Source organism: Diorhabda sublineata, chromosome 5 (genome assembly GCF_026230105.1).
Source record: "Diorhabda sublineata isolate icDioSubl1.1 chromosome 5, icDioSubl1.1, whole genome shotgun sequence".
Classification (NCBI taxonomy): domain Eukaryota; kingdom Metazoa; phylum Arthropoda; class Insecta; order Coleoptera; family Chrysomelidae; genus Diorhabda; species Diorhabda sublineata.
The window spans coordinates 8,612,171-8,639,909 of NC_079478.1; the positions used below are offsets into that span (position 1 = coordinate 8,612,171).

Genomic DNA, 27,739 nt, shown 5'->3' on the forward strand with positions numbered 1-27,739 from the left:
ATACAACAGTTATTCTCGCGCTTTTCTAAAATAAGCGTTATTATTAAACTTTGATAAATCTGAAAAATATAGATCGTGTTTTGTGCCATATGTAAACATACCACGACTAAAACAGAAAGTTTTTTTTGTGATGCCAAGAAAATCGAATATACAACAAAAATGGTTTGAAATTGTTGGTCGTTTTGACGATCCCACCATATGTAATTATTTTTGTTGCCAGGATCATTTTAATGTAAGTAAGATTCAAATTTAACTTATTTTAAATTTTATAGTAATTAAGTTTATTATGCTTTTAATTTTTAACGTCATAATGTAAGAACTTAACCTATAAAAAGTTTCTTCACTTTATTCTTATATATAGAAAAATGTTTTATTTATACGTAACTGATAAATGACAACTGTATTATAATAACTCACGTAGCCGGCAACGATAACCTTATGATCATCAAGCAGGCAACTACTCAATGTTTTTATTAAACTTATGACGTTATAACTAAAAACCAATGAGAATCATTTTCTTATGTAATTGAAAATTAGAAATTTTTCCGGTTTGCAATTAAATATTTGGATATTATTTTTTCAATTTTAACATTTTACTTCCTGACATTATTTCATATCAAGAAGAATAAATACATTTTTAAAAATGTAAGTACCCTATTGATGTGTTTTCCATTTGCTCGAATCTTTCCAACCTTTAAAACATATCTATTTCCTCGATTAATTTTTAATTTCCATCGGAAATTTATTTCTTTTAGAATTTTTATACCCTTACCACATTCCTCTCCTTACTTATTAATTGTTAAATGTATCAAATATCTATAATCCAAATAATCTTCTTCAACAGTATAACTCTGAACAGTTTTATCAAATTATTTCATTACTTCTGATGTGACGACGCTGCTCCATTTCAGGGTGCGACTATGTGCTCAATATAATCAATGAATTCCTATGTCATAACGCGCATGCGATATTTTACGAGATTTACTATTAAGCAAACCGAAATTGTCGTCCATTATTGTGATCATTGGATTTGAGTGTTTGAGTATTCCTTGTTTTTTGGTGTTTAGTGTTATTTGAATTTAGGTAATAAGTGTTTACACACCATGACTTGGGGATTTGTTACTTGCGGACCGAACGAGGCACTTGTCATTTCAGGTGAATATCAAACAACGTTAGAATTTTTATTATTTAGAATCGCAGTAAATAATTAAGGTTAACTGTTTGTTTGATACGTTATTCCTGCTATTATAGTGTAGAATAATATAAATTTCTGCGTTAATAATAATTTGATACATACACTTGTGACAGTAAATAATAATAATAATAACTGGGAGTGTCTACATGACCATTGACCAACGTAACTCGTCTAAAAAATTGTATACCTTTTATTAAAGTAAAATTGGTTTGCTATCGCTGTTTACTTGAAATATTAACTAAATAATTTTTGAAGTACGTATGTAAAAATCACATAAGCATTAATTAATTATGTACTCATTACATTTCAGAGAATAATAATTTATTTCAATTCATTACATACATATTCGGGATCTAAGGTTACTAATCTGACTGATTTCTGATATATGGTACATTTCATTATTGAACTTAGATGAATTTAAAATAAATGATCAAAATCATAAAAAGTTGAGACATTGTTGTATGTCAAAGAGGATCTGAAGTTTTCGATGATTCTATTAAATACTATGAAAATGTTTTCTTTGAATAATTGCATTTGATAATTGATTAAATATCTGCATATCTTCTTTTTATAAAAAATACAGTTATGTCACTATTATAGTTTTATAGTTTACTAATTTGGAATGGTGTAACAGTATCACTTAATTATTGAAATGACTTTTTACTGAATTAAGTACTGTCACTGTTAGAAAACCTGACAAAAGATAATTAATAATTTCATAAATGTTAATATTTTTCCTATGATTGTGAACAAGTTTCATTTCAAAATTATAAGTATAGAGACTCATTTGTTTTATACAAATAAAAATAAATCCTGGCTGTTGCTAATTAATAAATTTACTTATCAGATTACTCAATTATGGAAATCCTACGCAAATATCCTTATCTAACTTTATGATGCTTTTTTGTTAATGATTATATTATTTACTTACCGTAAAATCCCGAAAGTAACCCCCTCTCCCTTCTTACAAATCAACACAGATGGAATTTCAGGTAGGGGGGTTATGATCGGGATTTTTTAAAAACATTATCCCCAAAAAATGCTTCAGTGCTAAAAATGAGTAAAGAAGACAAATAATATAAATAACAATTTAGAATAAATAATAAATACATAACTTATACATTAAACAATAATTTAAACTGATTTAAACTAATAACTGAGAACAATTATCAGTTATCAACGAAAAAAGAATTTAACACTCAATTAGTAAAACTTTAATATAAAATTTAATTTAGAAATATTTAAAAACTATGGTAAATAATATTAAATGTCCTCTTTTTTAGAGCAAAAATTGTATGGGGTTATATTCGAGATACTAGAATGAATCCAATTTCGGCGAGAAAAGGGGGGTATATTCTAGGAATTTTACAGTACTAACACAAAGTTTTGAAAAATTATTTAAATAAGCCTCTTGAGAGAAGTAGTTTAACTCAATTATTATTGCTTTGGATCAAGAAAAAAAGAGGAAAGGAAAAAAGAATTGCCTATAATCATCACTGACACTTAATTTTTCAATGCAAATGTTTACAAGGATTTTGTATATGTATTATTGGCTAGTTATGAAATTCTTATTTATTTATACTGGTTATTAATATAATAGCCATTATGTACTGGTATCCAAAATCCAAATTAGATATTGGAAGGATTAAAATTTCCTAAAGCTACCTATCAAAGTAATTTATCTTCTTTTATTTAACTGTCAAGTTATACATAATAAAATTATGAATTTCTTAAAAGGATAATTAACTCAGTTGAAAAATAGGAAAGACAATTGTAGAAATCTTCAATGTATATAAGGGGTAATGGAATCAATAAAAAAATAATAGTTACAATATTTGAACTATGTAGTGAAGAATATTAGTTAGGTACTTCTGTTCATAATGTTGTGAGGTGAAATTAAAAGAATGGACGACACAAAATAATTGCTATTATTAGAAAAAATGGATTCGTTTAATGGCAATGAATATAAATTATTAAAGAACCTCCATTTATAGACAGCAGTTACAGTAAATGGATTTGATTTGTTTTACAACCAAAGTTTAAAATACTTCTGTACTGGTGTCCTCATGATAAGCTACAGAATTATTTTTACATTCTTTACAGACACACTCACTTATAAAAATTCCTTTTGAATCCACTTTTATTCACTAATGTATCATTTCAAAACAAAAATTAAACAAACAATTACCAGATATGATCTACATTTGAACATTGGGCATGAATGTTAATTAAATTGATCTCTTTACCATGCCTTGAAAACAAATTTATGATTTCAAACGCCTGGAAAAAACTTACAGAATAAAATTGTTCATATCTTCATTTTAGAATAGGACTGGTTAACTTTTAAATTCATTAGTGTGCTTTTTAAACATCAATTTGAATGTAGGTACAGCATGAAAATAATTTTGCAACCAACTATATTATTTTTGGCCAGCTTCGAATAAATACCAAATTTTTCATTAATGATTTAAATAATGATAATAATGTTATTATTTACTAAGAATATTGAACAGAGGCTGGCAAGGTTATTAAATTTGAGGTACATTATTGCCCAATATTTCACCAGCACAGTTAGATAACATAAACATATCAAACAGTTAAAACAAAAACTGGACTTAGTTAAGATTGAAGTAAAAGTGGTTTGTTAAATTTCAAAGGAAATCCAAAATGAAATTGTTCATCACATAACTTCCCTAAGCTGTAACCATAGAACGGAACTTAATATAAATTTACTTTTCTTTAGAAGGTTGATATAGTCCAAGGATTAGAATGCAACAAAACATTGATGAGTAGACTGAAAGAAATGGAATAGCACTGGGTAAACTGATTTTTCTGATAAATATTTCCATTGGATGGGGAAGTAAACATACAAAACTGTAGGTAGATATGTGAGGCACATACTCATTTTCCCAAACAGTTGAATCTATCGACAGATAAAAATTCCACAGTCATAAAATATTTAGGCATGCTTTGGAATGAAGTTGTTCTTGCTCCAGCCAACAGTTCATTATGCTTCATGCTACTTTCCTAATGAATAGATTGGACAAAGGGGCCAGTTAGTTTTTTTTTTCGGTGGTGTTACTTCAAGGTACAAAGTATTATGCCAATAGCAATTTGTTGTTATCAGGTTATAAGAATATTCATGGATGACACAATATTTAAATTTATATTGTGGAAAATTCAATTCAAGGTCCCCATATTAATATTTTTTATAATTTGAAATAAAAAAAACATGAATAATGCTATTCTTTAAGCGGTTCCCACCGTAAATAGTCATCAATGTAGTAGAAAGATGATGATTAAAGTTATGTTGAAAATCTGGAATCGGGAAAGACGCAATATTTCTTGATCAAAAGCAAGATCTTGACGTTATCGGTTTTTAGCCGTTTTTATTGCATGCAAGTTACAATCTAGTTATTTTCGGCATAACAGATCAGCTGACTTTCGTAAAACTTAGCTTCGTTATTTTCATTGTTAAACTATGTACAAAATATTTGGAAATATGAGATTAGGAAATTGTTTACTTTTACTGTTTACAGAGACTTGCATGCAATTTTTGTACGTTGTATTGCATTATGTCAAGCGGCCTTAAGTTGTCAGGGTTGTTATACCAATTATACCAAAATTAGGCTCTATGTATATTTGGAAGAGGAACTAGCATTTGTTATTTTGTTTGAATAATGTTCCATAACACTTTAGATAACGTTTGAGTAAGATTTCTCATACCAAAATTGCTGTATCTAACTAATTTGTTAGCTGTTCATTTTTACCATAAAGTTCTATTACATTACTAGTTTTTAAGTCATATTGCTATACCTAATTATTTTGGATATCAAATTATTTTATTTTTCTAAAACTAATTCGGTTATTTCAAATTATTATTCTAGCTGTTTTCTTATTTTGAAAATTAAATTCATGTTTTGCTATTCCACGAATTGTTAATTTCGTTTTTAACGTAAAGATGATTTTTTAATCTATTTTCCAAATATTGATGTTTGTCCTATGTAACAGCATCACAATATATAGAACCTCATAATTTTATTTTACATTTGAATTGTTTCAATTTTAGACTATTGAAACATTTTGATAATATATTATGTCATTTATAACTAATTTCATATTTAATAAGATAATTTGATAACAGTTTAGAAAAGCCTTGTAGATAGATGTCTGCATTTTGTAGGAGTAATATCTTCTAATCTACTTTTATAAGGCCTGTGTGTAGTATCCGATATCTGCAAATGAGCTTATTAATATTTTTTACAGCTATTCTACTTACTACAGTCTTGCTCTTGTTTTGATAGGAAATTATAATAAATCAGTGCAGCTCGCCTCTTGGTCATGTACCACTTTTTTAACAAACTAATGAAAGCATCACCATCACTAACGAACCAATTAGTAATTCCGTTTAACGATTTATCTGTTTCATAATTCTCCAATTATCATCACTAGCACTAAACTAGCCGGTGGCAGCAGATAGAACGAAGAGCTTAGTTTTCCGTATAAATCCATATTATAAATTGTATGAGTTAATATAGATATAAAAGTTTTCCAGTTTCCAATTTTAGTGCATATACTGTTTGGAATTTTACAGTTTTCCCAACTGAAACTATTAGATTCCATATTATTTCACTTCACGAGGTGTGATCAAAAATATTCTGAATTAAAAAGTAACAAAATTTTGATTACATAAAACCCCTCGGTAGGTTAATCCGGGTAATGACTTTGTACGTCACGCGCCGCATTCCATTGCTCTGCGTTCTTCCATCTGTCCTACCGCTTCTGTTATACAGGGTGAGTCAGGAGGAGCGCAAACTCGAGGAGTGTGAAAATAATGTAAAAAAACTTATATGTTCTTATCCGATTTTCATTTGTTTCCAAGTTATAGCATATTAACAAATAAACAAATTATCACATAAAAATTTTCTTAATCATAGCGTTCTTTCAATAAATACCGCTATTGACTTCTAAGCATTTTCTGCTTCGTCACGGAGAGCATTTGTTGCTCTCCCAATTGATTCATTTCTTTCTTCTTTAATATGGGCTGCAGTATTCTCAATTCGTCTAATTAGTGCATCCCGTGTGTCCACTTTTATTTTGTAGACTTCATTTCTCATCCAGCCCCATAAACAAAAATCTATTGATGTGAGGTCTGGAGATCTTGGAGACCAATTATTGGGATCTCCACGACCAATCCGACGTCCTGGAAAACGTTCGTCCAAATGTTGCTTGACCTGACGAGCGACATGTGCAGGAGCTCTATCGTGCTGATAGTAAATCTGCATTCTAATATTCACAGGAACATCTTCTAGTAGGCCTTGTAATTCATTTTGAAAAAAATTTATGTAGTTGTCTCCTGTGAGACGATTCTCCAAAATGAAAGGGCCAATTAAATAATTTTCAACCATACCACACTACACGTTTACAGAAAACCGATGTTGAAAATTGCTTTCGACTGTTGCGTTCATCCGAAAGAGTATACTCGATACAACACGATGATTATTATTTATCCACCGACAAAACTCCATACGGTTAGCGTAATCCTCTGGTTGTAGGTGCTGTACTCTCGGTACGTGATAAGGATATAAGTCTTGTTCGTGGAGTGTGTCTATCATCCTGTGGAATTCCCAATTGAGTGGCAATTCTCCGTGAGCTAGTATTTGCATCTTCTTCTACTAAATGCTGAATATTTTTTACTTACCAAACCTTGTCGAGTAGCGCGTTCAGATGCAGCAGCAGCTGTAGCATAGACTATTACAGAAACTATAAACAAACACCATATTTGCATATTTAAAATTTGAATAAGTATCTGGCATTTTGCAACACTAACCTCAACACTAATCACATAAATTCGAAATCAAACATTCATTTACTGTTCACTGTACACCGACAGACCAAAACGTCAGAATTATCAAATGCCTTTGAGTCTCGAACATGGCATACTTTGATAATGTTACATTTCAGATATAAGTGGAAAACTAGATAGATGAACATTTTTAATTACTCCATAACTTGAAAACAAATGGAAGTCGGATAAGAACATATGAGTTTTTAGTTTTTTTACATTATTTTCACGTGTATAATATACTCCTAGAGTTTGGGTATATATATATATATATATATATATATATATATATATATATATATATATATATATATATATATATATATATAAATATATATATATATATATATAAATTTCTTAGACTTTTTGATATATTAATGCATCTAAATGTTCTTGATTGTAGGTCTCTTCTGTTTCAAAATTAGTTTTTTTTTTGATAGTTTTTAATAGAAAGATAAATTTTGATGTTTCGACTTTTCTCTGTCTTTATCAAAAATTTATCTTTCTTTTAAAAACTATCAAAAAAACCAATTTTGAAACAAAAGAGACCTAAAATCAAGAACATTTATATATAATTATATAGTTCTTCCAATATCAATTGTAGTTATGGGAGGAACAATCGATATTTCATAAATACGCACGGCACTCATACCAAATTAAGAAATGAAAACTAATGTTTACTCCCCGTATAAAATTCGGTAAACATCTAACAAACAGTAAGTCTACTTGAACTTATCATATCACTGTTTACCAATGAAAATATCGAATCTTAAACATAAATGTACACAATTTCTTTGAAATATTCCTGCTAGATAGTCTGCGATAAGCAGTAGTGTGTCTTGGTGAGATTTATTTAATTCGTAAATTTCTTTAAATAAATAAAAATATGTCGCTCTTTAGACCATGGGGGAATTAAGACAATGAAATTGCACAGTGTAGTGAGAATAAAGACAGGCATGAATTAAATAATAAATGTTTAAAAAAGAAAAACATTCAGTAATCTGATAAGAATAATAATAATAATAATAAGAATTGCTGAATTAACTAGAGTAAATAAATTTTATATTAATCGAGTAGTCACGAAAGGGGTTGCTGTGGATCATTCATAGAACCGAAAAACATGTAAAGAAAAACCGAGATCAGTTGACAAAACTACTAAAGATTTTATACGTAGGACAATTGATAGTTTGGAGAACAGGGTTGAGACATTAGAAGTAATACAATTAATTATACTAGTTTAGAAACATTGCGTCAAGTTTTGTCAGCATGTGGTTTTAAACAAAAAAAATATCAATAAACGGATGGCAACAATCGAATCGTCAAGGAATATTTGTGTCAGATAAAAGATTACCGAAGTTATAATAGATGAAGGGGGAATAAAAAGGACTCAGTTCACGTCTGGTACCCTGTTTAAACCAAACTCCCTTACAGGTAGGTACATTTTACTCGTCTCTGTATCTTTTATAATTTAATATTCAGTTGTAGCAAGTTAACGAGGTATAATAATAATTTTTTTATAAGTTTCAAATATTTTCATATATTTAAGTATTTTTAATTAAAATATTTTGATAAAGATCGAAAGTAGTGGAAACGTTAAAATTTGTATTTATCTTCCAAAAATTATTAAACAAAAACTAATTTCATAACAGAAGTGACCTAAAATCAAGACGATTTAAAAATATAAACTTATATAAAAGGTCTAAGAAATTAAAGAAATAAAAAAAAATTACTTTATTTTTGTTTATTTTGACAGTGTCATTACGCGATCATACAAATTATTGTGTGGGCAACTAAACAGCGCCTATCTATATATCATTAACCCATTGATGAGCAGCTGCAACTAAAGTTGCATTACAATTTAGAATTTTCCAAGAATGAAATTTTTTCAGTTTCCAGATAAACTTGTTAAAAGGTGGAGGTAAATTCTTTCTAACGGAGCTATTATTTTCATATTCATGAATCCTTTCTTTTAGTATGGGCAAATAATAGAATTATGCTCAAATTTTGACGTAACTAAAGTTTCTGCCTTTTTTTAAACTGAAAAACTTCTTCGCATTTTACTATATCTTCATTATCTACAGCCGAAATTCAATTTTACAACGAAAATATATGAAAACATTTCATATTTTTGATATATTGAGATTATACTTTGAAAAACTTCTTGTGGGAAAAGGGTTATTACGATGAAGTAAATTATAAAAAACTAACTCTACAAGATGTAAACATTAATTTTTTTTGTATTTTGTACATTCTCCAGAATTATGGTCATGAACCACACCTAGTTCATACAGGAAACATGAGCATAATTGTGAGAAGGGAATCTAAATATAGTAAAAATCTTATAATTTACGTATGTGAGAAATGCAGTGTTTTCCTCCGCTCGAAATATTTTTTTGATTACCACCAAGTGTAAAATATAAATTTTTGACGTTTGGAGGATCACTTGTACGCAGAAATATGTATTAATAGTAAAAAACTATTCGTTGTCATTATCCTAATTTACATTCTTTATTATTTGATAGAAATTACTATTTAAGTAATCAGAAGCAACTTTATTGGTAATGATGTATTTGTTCAAGAATTTTATTTAGGAATAATATTAATTTTTGTTTGTTCCAGGATGTTGTTACAGCAAACCGCTATTGGTGCCCGGAGGACGAGCTTTTGTATGGCCTTCCATACAAAAAATTCAAAGGTTTGTATTATTGATTGATTAAAGTGGAAAACTTATTTAGATAAAGTAATAAATGTACCATGTTATTTAACTTAAAGAATATACTTATCTTTGTGTATTAAAATCTTTTTAGTCACAAAAAGTATTATTAGGTGGCCTGAAAAGAGCGTTAGCTCACACATAGATGGCGCTACTAATATTAAATCTATATGATTTTTAGTTAGACCTAACCTTCAAAAGACAGGTGTATGAGTTTGACACCTTTCGTACTATTAACTTGTCAGTTTTAGTATTTTGAGTGAAGCAAATGAATTTCGTGTGTTAATAAAGCATTGTTTTTTGACAAAAAAAAAACCATTGAAGCCAAGGTTTGGTTTGGTTATTGGGATTTTACCCTTAGACAGTCAACCTTTGAGAAGTGATTTTCGAGTTTAAACGAATTGAAATGAGCACCGAGAACGATGCAAATAGCGAACGTTCCAATAGTTTTAGATAACCGTAAAGTAAGATCCTGAAAATATCAGAGCAACGTGCTGGACTTAATGAACCGAGCATAGAAAGACGTAAGAGTATGCTTGAAATACTGAATACACTGTTTACACCACCACTTCACCAACACTCACAATTACACTGTCTGACGCGCGTTGGTATAAACACTGTATTCATTATAGCGCCAACGGTTCCAGAAATTCCAACTTAGTAGGCTTAAAAGGTTATGACATTTAACCTATCATGGGATGCGCATGGTATATTACATATCATATAGCGTTGTTGGAACATTTGAAGGAAGAAGAAAGTGCTGTTTCTTCAAGATAATGCACCGTGTCACATATCAATGAAAATTATGCTAAAATAGCATGAATTTTGATTCGAATTTCTTCCATAACCTACTTTTTGTTCAGATCTGGTCTCCAGTGACTGTTTCCTGTTTTCAGACATCAAGAGAATGCTCACCGGGAATAAATTTTGTGCCGTTGAAATTAAAGCCTAAAGACTAAAGCTAAAGACAAAACGTACCTTTAAAAATGACATCGAAAAATTGTATGACCATTATAATCACCCTTAAGGCAACTATATTGAAAAATAAAATCAAATTCTGTAAAAAAATTTTTTCTATGATAGCTTATGAACTTTTTAGCCCATTTTTTGTCTACCAACTTTTACTAATTCCACCCCCATATAATGTAACAGGAATACTGAAAAAATACCCCTAGTTAGCCCTATGTGAGTGCACGAAAATTACAGTTTCTAACTTTCTTTCTAAGTTTTTAACTTTACTGAAATTGTAGAAAGAAAAATAAATAAAAGCTTAATTTTAATCACCACCTCTTAAGGATGATATCTCGAAAAGGGGTGGGCTGAGGAAACTTTGTCATCTTGATTTCATACGAGCGATCACCTTCTTAATTTTGTCATATGAACTCAGCAACAACCTGTATATCCATTATGCCACTGATTATGAACAATTAATACTATGTATAAACAAATAATATAGGATCTAACTCACTATAATACATGGAAAAAAGAATTAAAATTATTTACCAACTAAATATCAAAGTGGCTCTGTATTTTTCCACAAGCAATGGGCTGAAAAGGAACACTCCATTATTATATTAAGGATAGTAATTTCTTCCGCACAATTTTGACCTTTTTAAATTAGTTAATATGTAATTATTGCAAAATTTTGCACAAAAACAAAACGTCTTAAGAACTTTAATTTTAATATAATCCATTTGGTGTCTTTCGATTTCGAACGTGTACAGTTTACCTTCAGTCTCTGAAGACGATAAGTTGGTTATCGAAACGCGCATCAGACAGTTTAATTGTGAGTGTTGGTGTAGTGGTAGTGGAAATAGTGTGTTTAGAGAGTTACTTAGTTTCTAATGGAAGTATGTCTTATTCACCAAACTACTTGTTTGTAGATGATGAGCGTTCAATAGTAGGACCTCAATAGAGATTAACATCGTTTTCTTTCTATTAAGTATCATTCCAACTAACGGACCGAAATTATTACATCATTAAAATCAAAACTATCGCTTTTATTATGGTTCTATTTTTATTGTAATCGATTGCATAATATCTTAACCATTAAAAGCATCCATGCATATGTTAATGATTTATCCTTCCTCTCTTTGTAGCAATGCCTCGAAAGGTTATTATCATTAACTTAGGTTAAACTATTTAATAATAATTATTCATTGAAGTACGCAGTGAAATGTTAAATGCATCATATAATTAACGAGATGTTACTTCTTCTTACCAACCATTGATACTGAATGCATTTATACCAGTGACTATTTAATGAAATATTTACTGATTGCACTTTTTTTCCAGTGTGCGTAGTTTTTTCAGCAAAAATTCCGATTAACACTCAAATATATCACACTTTTCAATATCTTCGTAAACTTACATCAGTCAGTCGAATCAATTTCTAATACATAAGAAGGCAGTTTGACTAAGAGAGAAGCTCTCAAGAGCTTAGTGAAAATATTATATTTTTAGTTTCCACCATGTTCTAATGTCAGGCTTCAAAATTTTACATGCATCTGACTGATAGATTACTCATGGTAATAAAAGGCAATGACTTAAATCACGTACACGTATTTTTGATTGTTTTTTTTTTCAAGATAGCCGAGAGATCTAAAGTATTCCCAGTCGGATTGCTTTTTCGTGTTAACGAATGACGATACTGAAAAAAAAATTCGCCCGCCAAGGATTCCGTACAAGTTATAAATAGGTACATATTATAGTTAGGAATAAACTCCTAAAAAGTCGGCACTTTGAATTTACATAATAGCTCTAAGTTTCTTCTACTCTGTTCCAAAACGATATAGGGCTGAAGATGATACTTTTAGAGAAAAGTGATTCTGGTGGTTGTTCTGGGTAGTTCTAGGTTTATGGTATATAAACTACAGCGTCCAAAAAAATCTGGCACCGCACTTTCGACGTATCGCGATTATAATTGGTGTTCTAACCTAACTACTACCCCAGTTTCGAGAAATCGCTATTATATGAGTTATTCTAACTTTTCCCTAGATTTTGGCGATCGTTATAAGCTGCTCTAAGTTTGTTCAATCAATGTCCATTTATGCCCCGTTTTCTCGTGCGTTGAAACAAGAAAAAGTCACACAGGACCAGGTCAGACGAATGAGCTGCATTAGGAGAAAACAAACCGTCATTTGTCGTTATAGAGACTGTCTTTTACAAAACCATTTGTCTTTAGAAGAGTATGTCTTTGTTTCTGCCGGTGGAAGACATCGGGTCTTTTTCGACGAACACTGTTGCGTAATCTTCTTAACACTTATTGATTAACGTTCGGAAAAACTCTGGCCGAACTACGATTTTGGAAAAAAAAACAAATCAGTATTATTGTCTGTAACTTTGATTCTGGTTCATAACCATAGCACCGTGACTCAATGAATAATGACCTTTCACAGAAAATCTGAATCAGTTTTAAGCAGTTCCTTCAAAGTATAGTAAGTTTTAACTCGATCTATGATTGTTACTCAGAGCTCAAGGACCAAATTTTGCAATATTCTAATTGCTAAATCTTCCAAAAGAGCGCTAATATAATCCAGCTCACTGAAAGTTGATAATTGTCACTTAACAGTCTCGAATTTTTTAAACTGTTTCGTTGGTTCTGACAATTTGTGGGCGAGGCTTCTCATCAATCGACATATCGCCATTTTTAAACTGTGCAAACTACTGAGTTGTTTCCATAGGGTCTTGTTTGTAAGTTGATTCCAACATTAAAACACAGTTTAAGTAGCATTTTTACGGAGTAGCAAATATCATTTTGCAGCTGTACGTTGGCAATTAAACTTGCCATCGTAAATAACGAATTAAGAACAAGGTAGCCACGTCGATATCACAGACAGTAACAACTCGCGTACTATAAAAGCTACGTCCACTGCAATGCTTCTCCGGTTATTACATGCCTAAATTAGTTAGGTATAAAAAAATAATATAGAATGTGTTCAAGCTAATAAAAAAACTTCCATATTCACTTAGAAAAAAAGTGTTGATAGTTACTTAAGTTTCTACTGTAAGCTCGATCATTGTAATCAGTTCTCTTCATATCCGTTTGAAAAATAAAAACTAAACGCGCACGTCTTGTAATTTTCCGCAACCGCAGACGTTACTGCCTCTGGTTTGCGTGATCTTTTAACAAACTGTATATTTAATTCTATTCATATATATATATATATATATATATATATATATATATATATGAAATATCAATTTATTCATAAATATGACAGTTGTTTTAAAGAAGAGAGACTTTAGATAAGTTTTAGTACTCATGTAAAGAAAATCAACCAAGGTAAACTTACGTAAATATTATGTTCGTCCCATAGAATGATATATAACTGGTTCTCCTCTTTTGAAAGTAGCTATATGAACACATATGATATTAACCGGTAACTACGAACTACTAAATTACGTGCTCTTGTATTTAGGATCGTTGAATAACATTACGTGAGATAGCTAATGAAGGAAATATTTCAACCGAATGGGTATGTCATGTTTTGCGTCGGAGGTTATATTTCAAAAAGACTTTGGCGAAGTGGCTGCTACAATTGCTTAATGTTGATCAAAAGCTCGCTCGAGTTAAAGAAATCGTTGATGTGTCACTCCAAACTCCAATGAAAAAATACAGTTGACACAATGTACTTCACTAAAGAAACGTTCGATTTTGTGATTTCAAAGTGCAACCTTTATTTTGATCATTCAGAAGAAGCTTGGCCATATATTGTTTTTACTGATAGGTTTTTATGCCGCACTTCGTCACGTCAACGAGGTTCATTTTTCCGCTATTGTTACAGAAAAGTTGACGGAACTGCGTTACGATTTATCGTCTCATTTGCCGTATCCACCTGGTCTAGGTCCCTCAGACTACTTACTATTCCCAAATTTGAATTTTGTATTTCACACAAATGAAGAGATGATGGCAAAAACAAATTCACAAGTTTTTACTTCTTAGGACTTTTTTTATGATTTATAGTGATTTTAGGTTTCTTTCTAAAATCATTAAGAAACACATTTACTATTTATACCTTTATTAAACTAATCACGCTATCAAGTATCACCAAACCAACACTCCACGGTCGTGTCAATAACCAGATTTACCTTCGATGGTTGGTTGTCTCTTATCACTTGAAAATCCAGCTCAGGTTCACTTTCTTAATCAACGAACATTATGGCCATGGTCTTAGTTGTCGAAATGCTCTCTTGAGAGCACGTTCCAAGGACGAAGTTCATTATTTTTTTTTGTAGTATATTAAAGGGAGAATTCACTTGGTTTACATTTGAAGGTATAGAACATATTGTCACACACATTCACTTGTTACTAATATTCTCGTCATGGTCACAATGTTGACAGGTACTACATATTTTTTTATGTTACTTCATGGCCAGTCCCTCCAATTTTTGTTTTAATAAAAATTTTTTCGGCATTTTGAAATTGGGATCAGTGCTGACTGCAAACGCGAATATATGAAAAATTGGTGAAGTGACCGACTCCGTTCTCAGGGCATCAACTAAAAAAAGCTGGAAGCTACTGGTATGCATTGTTTCCAAACCGTGCCCAACTACGAATAATTATAAGTAATTGAGATTTTGAGAGATTCTACTATACCAATTAGAGGTTAAGTTTTAGTGGTCCAATTATTTCAGAAAAGAGCTAAACTTGGACGAAATAATGAAAACATAATATGAGGTATATCCTCCAATGTAAGTTAGAAAGTTGAATCAAATGAAATTTATCGGCAAATCTGCGAGGTTTACGAACAAAAGGGTATGAAGAACGATGTGGACGCTTGTTTTTAGTTATTGATCTTTCCGCACTAATTCATAAAATTGTTACTGAAAAAATGAAATTTAGGGAACTGCTAACATTGGGTACCCAAAATTCTTATTGAAGAACACTAAAACAACGGTTGAAATGTGCACTTCAGTTTTTAATACGCTACAATGAAGACGGCGATGATATTCTTTCTCGGATAATCACAAGGAATGAAACTTACACCTCAGTAATTAAACGGCAATCAATGAAATGGAAGCACACTTCGTTAAGCAAATCTTGACACCTCGCAAACTCATGTGTACCTTTTTTTTCGAAACAGAATAGGCATTTTGCTGATTGATTTCTTACCAAGAGGCAAATAATTAATGCACATGTTTACCGTGAGACTACTAAGATATGGCACCGCTCAATTCAGAACAAGCGCCAAGATTACTATAAAAAGGTTTTGTTTTTGTCTTACTATAATGCCCGACCTCCCACTGTGACAAAAAACGAGCCAAAAGAACATGTTACCTCATAGTTGTAAACACAGACGGCAATCTTCTATGAAAGCATACAAAAACTAGTGCCACACTATGACAAATTCCAATAAAATTTCGCAAGTTATGTAGAAAATTAGTTAACAGTTGTAGATCTTTGTACAATAAATAGTGTATCTATCTGTACTCGTTTTTTTTCATATAACTTAACAGAAATTTGTCGATATGCCTCGTATTTCGTGCTCTTGGAGAAAAGAACGTGAGTTGTCCAAATTATGTTATTGTTGAATAACCGAGAACTGGACTGTTTAACCCTTCAAGTTATCTTTTATAGCTATATTTTTATAGAAAAATATGTTTAATGCCTTGAAAGTGCAATTCTAAATTATATACCACATCTAAATTATAGATACACGAAGAAATATTTTATGTTTCAGTTCTATTATTTTAAAAAGAAAATCTAGTGGTAAGAAAAAAGGGTGTGTCTTAAAGATAATGCAACTATTGTTGGATAAAGAATAGTTGAAGGTATTTCGCAAAGTTCAGAAGATGCAGAAATGTTGATGCTGCAGGCTGGTTTTGAAATTACGTCTACTTACATACCATATTCATTCATTTAATAATACCAATTAAATTAGAAATTCAAATACAGAATGTTTTTCAATTCAGTGTTATTTTTTCAATGATGATTTTATGCAGTTTATTATGAAACATTTATTGTAGATTCGTTGACCGTTACATAAAGCAATCACCTTTTTCTTTAAATATGATCAAGTAAGGTAGGTCGGGACTTGAAGGTTCACTTCAATTTCAATAATTACGAGGGCTGATCCCTTCCTCCACCCCTAATTTATTTATAGATAAAAACAATTATTTATCATCACGTCACAATGAAACCTATAAAGTGTATACTCACGCTATGGTACCTAATATAATTACTGCCAAACTCAACACTACAAAAATGTCCACACGATGAAGATCACGGAACCATTTATAGTTCATACTAACCTAGATTTGAATATTATCTGAGTAGATCACCCGCAAAAAGGAGTATAAAATTACTCGATATTTTGATTGAATTAGGGATGACAAAGATTCATTCAAACATTATTCCTAGCCTTTGGTAAGAACAAAAAGCCATCAGGACTTGACTTCTACGAATCAATTTAAAATAACCTTCATTCAACTAATTGACTATAGTTTTCTTTTTGAATAAAAAAGTAATAATGAGCAAGTCAAATGTTAAATACATACTAATTTGTTTCTTTGATAGCAAGAGAATTATCCACAAAGAGTTTGGGCCTCAAGACTAAACAGTAAATCAACACTTATACCGCAAAATCTCTGAGAGTCTGAAAATGAGTCATTGGATCTTGTATCAGGAAATAAACCCATTCCTGTTGATTCCCCCTGACCAGTTAAAGGCTATCCCAGTATTCGAACTCCACCACTGATAAGAGTATCGAATTTATTTTATTCTTCTAGTTTGGGTTCACTAACTACCTACTCAGGTATTATTAAAGGTACTTAACCGAATTTAGAATCCACATGAAATATCTTGGAACGAACTTTATTAAAAAATGTTGAAAATTGTTTTTGGAACTTGTTTTGTTTTATAGAGATTTTGTTAATTTTGTTTTTTCCAGGATATCCTTGAATACGATGACACTTATTGTAGACAGTCCCACAGTATACACAAGTCAAGGTGTCCCTATATCAGTAACAGGAATTGCACAGGTAATAAATTATTAATTTTCGCGCGTTAAATTTGAAACAGAATACTGGATAATCAATTCTAGTTGTGCCAGTTGTAGAAATATCAACTAATTGCAAGTAATTCAAATGATTATACCGATATTTCATAAAAATACTGGAAGCAAAATGCAAATCATGAGACAAATGACAGTTTGACCTGAAGCTGCTGGCACAGATTTTCCGGTTTACCTGTACAGGTATACCAGAAATTGTGTGTCGGGCATTATGATTTTAGTTCTTAATTTGCCAATTATTTCACGTTGGTAGGTAAAAATACAAGGACAAAACGAAGAAATGCTCCTGGCAGCCTGTGAACAGTTCTTAGGTAAAAAACAAGAAGAAATTCAACACATCGCTCTGCATACCCTTGAAGGTCATCAAAGAGCCATAATGGGATCCATGACAGTTGAAGAAATATATAAAGATCGCAAAAAATTCAGCAAACAAGTATTCGAAGTAGCATCATCCGATTTAGTGAATATGGGAATTACAGTAGTATCATATACTTTGAAAGACATACGAGACGAAGAGGTGATTAATTTTTTTCATATTTTTATACATAATGTCGCTAAAAAGTATACATTTAATTTTTTTGTTTTCGTTTGCTACAAAAGGGCGCCAAGGTATGTTTATTAATTGTTTTTTGTTGTGGTGTTTTGAAAATTCAGTTCATACATTTACTTAACTATGATACCCAACTTTGATGATTTTTGATAATATTTTGTTGGTATTTTAAAATTCCCTTCACTTTCCCGTTACAATACCATGAAGTAGTTTTTCCACAAACTATTTAAATCACCTTTTAACAATCTATTGTTTCCATAGTTTTTTATGGCTGTAAAAATGTAAAAACAATGATTGTATGAGGTAAAATAAAAATAAGATTTGTTCTCGGATCACCCTGTATTGATGGGTTGCGCCAGATATAAAACTGAACGTTTCAGCTTTCCTTTTGCAACCATCTTCAATAGGTTTTTGATAAAGAGGCCTTAAATCTTTCTGTTACTTGTGTATAACCATCTTATGATTTGTCAAGGCATCAATTTGCTTACTCCCGATTTTAAAATTGTGATGTCAATCTGATTCTGTCTAATATGTCATCTCAAAAAACGGCTTGACTCACAAACACACTCGATCAAACGTGTCTTTTTTAGAACGTATCCCTCGAAGAACTACGCATTCCTGTAAAGAACTTCCACCCTCCCCTCCCATTGTGTCCTATGGGGTCTCCTTCCTACTTCCCCTGCTTTAATTTTAGTTATTCGGCTATTATATTTTTCTCCAATGCACTAATATGCTTTTGACTCTCATTTCCTTCTATTTTTACGTATTCTTGACATGCGTTTATCGCAGCCTCGGTCGACACGTCCACATGTACTGGCCAATGTGGACAGACGAAAGTTGAACATGTCGGTCGCAAATTTAAAGCGATTTGTGACAAAATGTGTCGTCATAACAAAGAAGAAAGCTGACAGATTTTCAAATATGTGATCTCCGTAAGATTTTTTAAATTCTAACAAAACAAAATTTGATACGTTGTTCAAGATTATCCATGTATATCTATAGAAAATGCTTAATGTTACCTGTATGTAAACAATAATGAATGAATTGACTTTTCAAATATGTACGATGTAATTTTTTGTAATATAGCCTTCATTATGTTTGCTTCAGTCTGTAGTGCTTAATTTTATATTATTTACCTTTTTTTTATTATTTTTATGCAATATTGAATTCTAAATTATGACATCGGATAAAATTAAACAAATAAAAAAATAGATTTCCAAGGTTGATCATTTAAACATTTACTGTTAACAGTTTCATCGTTTTACATTTCTTTCGTGATAGAAATTATCTCTAATATAAAATAAACAATAGAGGATGGAACATAATAATCGACGCACACCATCGATGAAGTATTAGTTTTCAGACTTGATAGCAACAGAGGACCTTCGATACTGCAATCACCTGTTCGATCAGTTTGATTTGTTCATTTCTATATTATTTTAAACGATTTGACGAGTGATTTTTTGGTGGTATCTTTTTGGCAACACTGCGTGAATAGTGTCTTGTGTCATTGTCAAACTTGTTCACTTTGGTGTATAATTTAATCATGAATCGACTCACGAGCGATCAAAGCTTGCAAATTATTGAATTTTACTATCAAAATTCATGATCGGTTAAAAGAGTTTACACTATTGGACATTAAACCACTAACACGCAAACGTACAGGTCCGAAGAAAACATTGCGGCTGTATCCGACAGTATTACTGATGATGTTCGCAGCAATTGGCCCTCTGTTACTCACCTACCTGGAAAATTTTCGAGAGGATTTGGGTGTCAAACCTTATAAGATACGGCTGGTGCAAGAACTGAAGCCACACGATCTCCCACAACGTTTAACATTTGGTGAATGGGCGCTTGCAAAGTTGGAGGGAGATCCACTTTTTTTATCGAAAAATTGTGTTCAGCGACGAAGCTCATTTCTGGTTAATTGGATACGTCAACAAACAGAATTGCTGCATCTGGAGTTAAGAGCAGCCAGAAGCATTGCAAGAGCTACCAATGCATCCCTCAAAAGTTACTGTTTGGTGTGGATAATGGTGAGCGCTACCGTGTGATGATTGACGATTTTTTTGTCAAGCTACTTTTTTGCCAAAACGGAAAAGAATTGGACATGCCTGTCATGTGGTTCATATCACGTTTGGAGCCCGTCAATTGGCCGCCTAGATCGTGTGATTTAATGCCTTTGGACTATTTCTTGTGGGGCTATGTTAAGGCTAATGTATACAGGAATAAACCAGCAAGGATTGACACACTGGAAGCCAATATTGAAGCATTTATTCGTGAAATACCGGCCGATATGTTGTAGAGAGTGTGTCAAAACTGGACCTTGCGCATGGGCTATCTAAAGCGTAGCCACAGCCAACATTTGTATGAAATCATCGCAAACATAAAATTATACTGATCGTTCCATCAACTCCAATAATCAATTTTGTCAAATTTTTTCTGTTTTTTTTTTCAAAATCAAATTCTATACCTCTTAAATAATCACTGATTATAATATTATGTATAAGATTAAGTATACAGTAATGCGTAACATGCTTAAAATCTAGATTTTTGCAAACAGTTTATTTGGTTCCACGTCTTTTGACATGAGTTAAAAAATGTCAAATAATTTGTCTTTACTGCAACAAAAATTATGAATAGTGAACAAATTGAAACTGAAACTGACCGTGTGTACCAAATTAGATGCCGAAGCCGACACTGCTGTTCTGTTGGACATCGAACAGGCTCTTATTTTTTTAAAAATATTACTTTTAACTCTAGTGCTAAAAATCTTTTTTAACTAGTGTTGAAAGTATTTATACGCCTGCTTATTATATTGTTATTAAATTCAATTTTTAATCATGTAAACTTGAATTGAAAATATCACTTTTAACGTCAGTTTCATCAAAAATAATTTGAATAGGGGTCAAGTAAGAAAAAATTAGTAAAAATCGAAAGAAATTTAATTTTTGAAATAACTTTCAAACGAAAATCAAAAGGGGTATGGTTAGGAGACCTAGGGGGCCACTCCACCTTCTTTCAAACTGGTTATCCAGAAACTATCGGACATTAAGACCATAATATTGTGGTGCATCATCTTGTTGGAAGCAGTTACTGGAATCTAAGTTTTTCCTATTATTTGCCGCATTTAGGTCCGAAATCGCTGTCATATGAAGATGCTCCAAATATATCTGACATGTTGAATTCCCGCAAAAGAAATAAGATCCAATGAAGCCTCGTTTTAAAGGCACTGCTTGCATTTAGCTATTGTTTCAGTTAGTGTTATACTAAAAGCATCAGAAATTTCTAGAAAATGTCGACTTTGAACCGTTAGAAGAATAGTAAATAAGAATATTGAAGCTATAAGAGAAAATATAAGTATATTAACCTGTGTGGTAAAATACTAAGCGCTTTGCATTTTTCAAAAGTTTGCATTGCTGCATAAATAATTATTCAAAATAAATATCAGAATGCTGCAATATATAAAATTTTTAACATATTCTTTTTTTGTTAAGGGTTACCTTAAAAGTTTGGGTATGGCTAGAACAGCGGAAGTAAAAAGAGATGCCAGAATCGGTGAAGCGGAAGCAAGAGCTGAAGCGCAAATCAAAGAAGCTATTGCCGAGGAACAAAGAATGGCTTCAGTATTTTTAAATGATACAGAAATCGCTAAAGCCAAAAGAGATTTCGAATTGAAAAAAGCAGCATACGACGTTGAAGTACAAACCAAAAACGCCGAAGCTGAAATGGCTTACGAATTGCAAGCTGCTAAAACTAAGCAAAGAATTAAGGAAGAACAGATGCAGATTCAAGTAGTAGAAAGAACGCAACAGATTGCAGGTAAGATGTAGCACTTGGAATGAGGTACTACAAGCAGATATCCACCATTTCCTTTTATCGATGCCTATACGTGTTCAAGATTGAATCAGCAAAGGGTGGCCCAACATATTATTTTTTTTTCTGGGTATATGTTATTCAAATTTCTTGAAATTCTTATCTCAATATAACAGAAATATATTTACCAGTGTTGGAATAAAGTTTGCGAGGCTATAGATAAGATTAACGCTCATTGACTTTCAGTTTCATCTCTTATAACGTAGACTATTTTTGGTTTTGCATTTGCGTAGGACATAAAAAGGAGTCGAAACGCTGGACTGTACAAATTACAAGGGAATCTCGCTGCTTAGTGTGACTTATAAGATACTGGTTAGTCATAGCAAAGAGATTGGAATCATTTTCAGAAATAGCCCTGGGAAATTACCAGTGCGGATTCAGGAGAGGGAGATCAACAACTGATCAAATCTTTACTATTCACTGTCTGCTGGAAAAGTGCTATGAGCACAATATTTTCGTACACCAGCTCTTCATAGGTTGCAAACAAGCTTATGGCAGTGTTGATCCATCTTGCCTCTACAGCGTCCTTTTGGCAAGTGAAGATTGCGGGGGAGACCTCACGAGAAGTCCAAATAGGACGACTTCTCATGCAAGGAGACGCCCTCTAGTGTACTCTATCCAACTTGACACTGGAAGGAGTCATCAGAAAGGTAGAAAGATTGCCTTCAGTGTATAACGAAACAACGGTTTCAAAAATTGTTATTAATTATTTCCAGCAGTTTAAAACTTGCAACTCTTCCTTCTTCCAAGAAGGACTATTATACAGTGTATGGTCAAATATGAAAAAAATTTTTTGCTCTATGGACTGGTTATACTTCTTAAAATTCATATTAGTTATAGTTTCCTTTGTGTTTTGTCTTTCTTTCATATAATTTTATCACCTTTCTATAATTTATTGTATAGTATTTTTCTTCAATTATAAATCAAAAAATGGATCTGAATGGATTATATTAAACCCAAATTTGTTTTTTTAAAATTTTAGTCCAAGAACAAGAAATCGCTAGACGTGAACAAGAACTCGAATCTACAGTTCGTAGACCAGCAGAAGCCGAAAAATATAGACTAGAGAGAATCGCTGAGGCTAACCATAAACGTGTACTTTTGGAAGCAGAAGCCGAATCTGAAGCAATGAGGCTTAAGGGTGAAGCTGAAGCTTTTGCCATACAAGCGAAAGCTACCGCCGAGGCGGAACAGATGGCTAAGAAAGCTGAAGCTTGGAAGGAATATAAAGAAGCTGCTATGATTGATATGTATCTAGACGTATTACCAAAGGTACGTGCAAATTTCTTCCCAAGATTCGCATATTCAATTATTTCATTTCCAAAAAAAATTCAGTTGAATTGAAAGTACATTTCAAAGGAACATGGTGATAAATTATAATATATTTGATCATTCCATTAAATTCCTACCTCTCAAGTATCCTACTTGAATATAAATCGATCACTATCAAAACAAGAACTTGATATGTACACTAAAAATATATTTTTTAAACGATTTTATAGAATTAAGAATATTTGTGACAAGGCGGGTTACAACGAATGTGTTTTTGCAATAATCGCTTGAAAGTAAAGTAGTTTTCAAAAAATAAATAAAAAATATTCTAAAAATAAACTTATCCATAATAATTCAAGAAAATGGAAAAATATGAAATACAATACTAAACAAGCTCTTGTCTTAATAAGGACTCAATTAATCCCATCTTTTAGCTAGACTATAATAATGTATCTTCCAGTTGATTAGATTTTATTCGACCACATATTATTTCAAATTCATATTTCAAACTAGAAAATCATTTCGTGATAAATCTAGTAATTTTATGCGAAGAACAACAGTCTAGCTAAAAGAAAATCTCAAAATTCGCAGGAAGTGATAGAACTCTAGAGATAATTTGGTTTTGCAGCAAATATATATTGATCATTAAATTTCTATTAATTCCAGAAGGGGTTTTATGAAGTAATCTCCTAAAATTTCTTCCGTAACGTTAATTTCCTTGGGAAATTGTTTTAGTACAAAAGTATAGTACTCAAAAAGTGAAATTGGACACCGTTAAGTTTATTATAATGTATCGCGACGTTGGATAAACTGTTTAGGTCGTACTTCTCATGTTTAGTTCAACTTTTCCCTATCCTTTCTATCTAAAAATAAAGTAGAATAATTTCAAAGTAACATTGGACTGTACAATACTAGATAAAACCATGAAAATATGTTAATTAATTCAATGTAACTAGAAAATGTTACCAGAAGCATATTATACTTCGCACCATAACCCTTTTAATTATTTGAAAACTTTACAAAGATAAATTTCATTTAACCATGTTTAGTAGCTACAGTAGCATAGGTTGTTTTTTATTAGAACTTTCCTAAAAGCCAATTCTATTAGTCATTGGCATCATTATTGGCAACTTTACTTCTGTATCGGAAATAAATAGCCAAAATTCCCGGTCTTGTTGGAGTTCTAAACAAGTGTTACATAGAAATTATAGGCAGTGTTAATTAAGGGAGGCTTTGGTCTAAGTGTGAACAATTGGAAAGTCGAAATTGAGGTGTGAAATCCCTTTGTTAGTGTAACCGAAGATTTTTTTATTGTATTTGATTAGATTTTGAACCATGTATCCATATGATAGTCTCATATTCAATAAACTTATTCCAACGATATCTTTTTGCAAACCAATAGAATGTGGAGTGCCCCAAGGCTCAGTACTAGGCCCTATTTTGTTTCTTCTGTTTATAAACGAAATCGCCTGTCTAGACATCAGTCTTTTTACTGACAATAGTAGTTTCTCTTGGAGCAACCCCGAGCTCATGGCACTTCGTAGGACCATTTCTAATGACCTAATCACCCTTAAGTCATGTGTTTCTTTTCCATTCACTTTTAACTGATAAGTTGAATTTGTATGATGTTTAATTTTGGTACTTGACATTCCATTTTTAATTAACAAATTATAAAAAATGAATATATATTTTTAAAATATTTTATTTTTTGTACAGGTCGCTGCCGAAGTTGCTGCACCTCTTTCTCAAGCTAAGAAGATCACGATGGTTTCTACTGGTACAGGTGAAGTTGGTGCCGCAAAACTTACTGGTGAAATTCTTGATATAGTGAACAAAGTACCTCTGCTTGTGAAGAACATGACCGGTGTTGACATTTCAAAGGTAAATATTTTGTATTTTATACATAACGTTTGGATATGAGTGTTATTTTTCAAATAAAACCGCATAATATTTGCATTCTGTAAGCTAATAAAAAAATGTCATCAAAATGTTTTTCCCCTCTTGAATATTAAATAACATTCAATGTAAATTTAGTTACTTAGTGCTTCCACCATGATTGTTCTTTAAAATAAAGCATATAATGTGAATAATTTAGCTTGAATCTCTTATTTAAATTACATGCAAATTGAATATTCTTAAACTTAATCTATATATCAACTAACAAATTTCCTTTTTTTTCAGTCTGTCCATGCTGCTTAAACTTCAAAAGAAGAAAGATGTAACAATTCACTATGTCAATGTTTTTGAAAACCAATAAGATTTCAAGTTCTTGTTAAACAAGCTAAACTTTGTAATCCATTTTAAACCTTATACCTATTTCAAATATTCGAATGTTATGATGTTATGTTAATGTTATTTTAGTTTTATGTTTTTATTATAAATATCCAAATTTGCTTTTACAGGAATCAGATCTTATTATGTTTTTATTATTATGTATTTTGCATGAGAAAATACTAGGTTTCTATATTTGAAATTAATAAACAACTCGATAAGTCATTTGACTAACTAAGAAAAAAAGATTTTTTTGCCAAAACCCTTCCAACGCTTCTCTACCTTCTCGTTTTCGTGCTGAAGAAGAATTTGTATTTTGCTTCAAAATAAGTCTCAGTTTCAGCAATTACTTTTTCAATTGAGGCGAATTTCTCACCGGCTAGCGTGAGAGTGAAACTGAAATATTGGTAGATAGTATATAAAAAATGCATTCTAGAAAATGGTTTGAAGAAGGGAAATAACACTTTGTGTATAAATGAATATTCATAATTTTTATTAATAATAAACAAGTGAATCTCTTCAATTTAGTAACCAGCCTTAATATTTGTGAATATATATAAAAGTATAAATTTAGTTACCATAAATAATATAAATAACTAGTATTTTTTAAATTGTTGCTTTGATTGTGTTCCATTAGAAGAATCTGTTTCCCGTATTTAATCACAATGTTTGTAGTGTGGAGCACTTGAAATTTAGAAAACTATTTTCAATTGAAGACTCAAGACAAAGAAATTCTGTCAAAATTAAGATTTCAACAACATCCGTTCTAGGACATCAGAACGTTTATATGTTTGATCCTGTGGGATAATATAAATGTACTTTATGTATTGTTTAGAATGTTTATTTTGTTAAAGTATATGATACAAAAATTCAACAAGTAAATTAAAAGTGCATCTTCAACAGAAAGTTTAGGGCCGCAATAGAGGACTTTGGGATTTTTCAAGATCTTGTAAATTTATTCAGTTTGCATAACAGTAATGAACCTGATATTTTACATTCCCATAGTGTCTATTTAAAAGTTTGTTCGACACTAAACTTACTGAATACACTGTTTTACACCACTACTTCACCAACACTCACAATTACACTGTTTGACGCGCGTTTCGATAATCAAACTTCTTACTTCTTTTGTTTCACAAGTCCTCTTCAGTTTTATTGGTACTACTGTGATAAACTGCACAAGAATATATTTTTTTCCTTACCGAATGTAATTATTAATATGTCGTATTTTAAATCATTTTTCCAAGCACTCATACAATATTTATACATAACATGGATTGTTAAGTTGATTTTTTTATTACTTAGTTTTATAGTTTTCTTTTATTAGTTTAAACATTCGCGATGAGTATCTCTACTCATAGGCATAACTACTATGTGAATCCGACATTTTTTTTATTTAGATATCTGGCATCGCTAGTTGACACAAAATAAACTATTGCATAATGCACATTGTCCATCCAAAATAGTCGTGTAAATTGAACGCCTTCATAGCCAGTATTCCTCAAACATGACTCTCGTTCACTAATATTAAAAATTAAAATAACTCCTGACAGAGTTATATAGGACCCAAATCGTATAATAAAGTATTTCGATAGATAGCTCCAATTAACTCTAAAAAACTGACAACGTTTCTTTTTAACCTTCAGTTTTCAATTGATTGAAGATATTCGAAAATATATATGAATGAATTTATATATTTGTAAACAAATGCCTCTATTTTTTCTATAACCTAATGTATACTCTACATGTGTATTAAATTTTATTAAATGTGATTATTAAAGCATATTATTTATTTTTACTTAATAATTCCTCAAGTAACATCACTTCCTCTATAGTGGCGGTATCACAAATATATAGAGTGACTCTTTTCAACATTGGTCTTTGCTGGTCCAAAAGGAAAAGAGATTGTGCGTGCCACAATAAAAATTATCGAATAAGTTCAACACCAAAAAGAGTTACATATTGTGTCTTCCTCTTATTAATGTTACAAGAAGTATAAAAG

General features: G+C 31.2%; 1 protein-coding gene across 2 annotated transcripts; it reads left to right on the plus strand.

Annotated features, from left to right (window-relative positions):
- Positions 1–962: 962 nt before the first annotated feature.
- Positions 963–27,522, plus strand: LOC130444653 (flotillin-1). Of its 2 annotated transcripts, XM_056779907.1 has the most exons (8): positions 963–1,155; positions 9,660–9,735; positions 17,646–17,736; positions 18,022–18,285; positions 21,816–22,140; positions 23,177–23,466; positions 25,183–25,347; positions 25,648–27,522. In XM_056779907.1, exons 1-8 carry the CDS (start codon positions 1,104–1,106, stop codon positions 25,663–25,665), a joined length of 1,281 nt encoding a protein of 426 aa, XP_056635885.1. In that variant the 5' UTR covers positions 963–1,103; the 3' UTR covers positions 25,666–27,522. The 2 variants fall into 2 exon arrangements, with proteins under 2 accessions (XP_056635885.1, XP_056635884.1); XM_056779906.1 differs by having other exon boundaries at positions 982–1,155; positions 25,183–27,522.
- Positions 27,523–27,739: the final 217 nt, after the last annotated feature.

What these genes read in the sequence shown, in the direction of transcription:
- LOC130444653 (XM_056779906.1), top strand. Translation starts at nt 1,104, where the DNA reads ATGACTTGGGGATTTGTTACTTGCGGACCGAACGAGGCACTTGTCATT. An exon ending in CAGTAACAGGAATTGCACAG is followed by an intron (nt 17,737 to 18,021) that starts GTAATAAATTAT and finishes TCACGTTGGTAG; the next exon opens with GTAAAAATACAAGGACAAAA. An exon ending in ATCTAGACGTATTACCAAAG is followed by an intron (nt 23,467 to 25,182) that starts GTACGTGCAAAT and finishes TTTTTTGTACAG; the next exon opens with GTCGCTGCCGAAGTTGCTGC.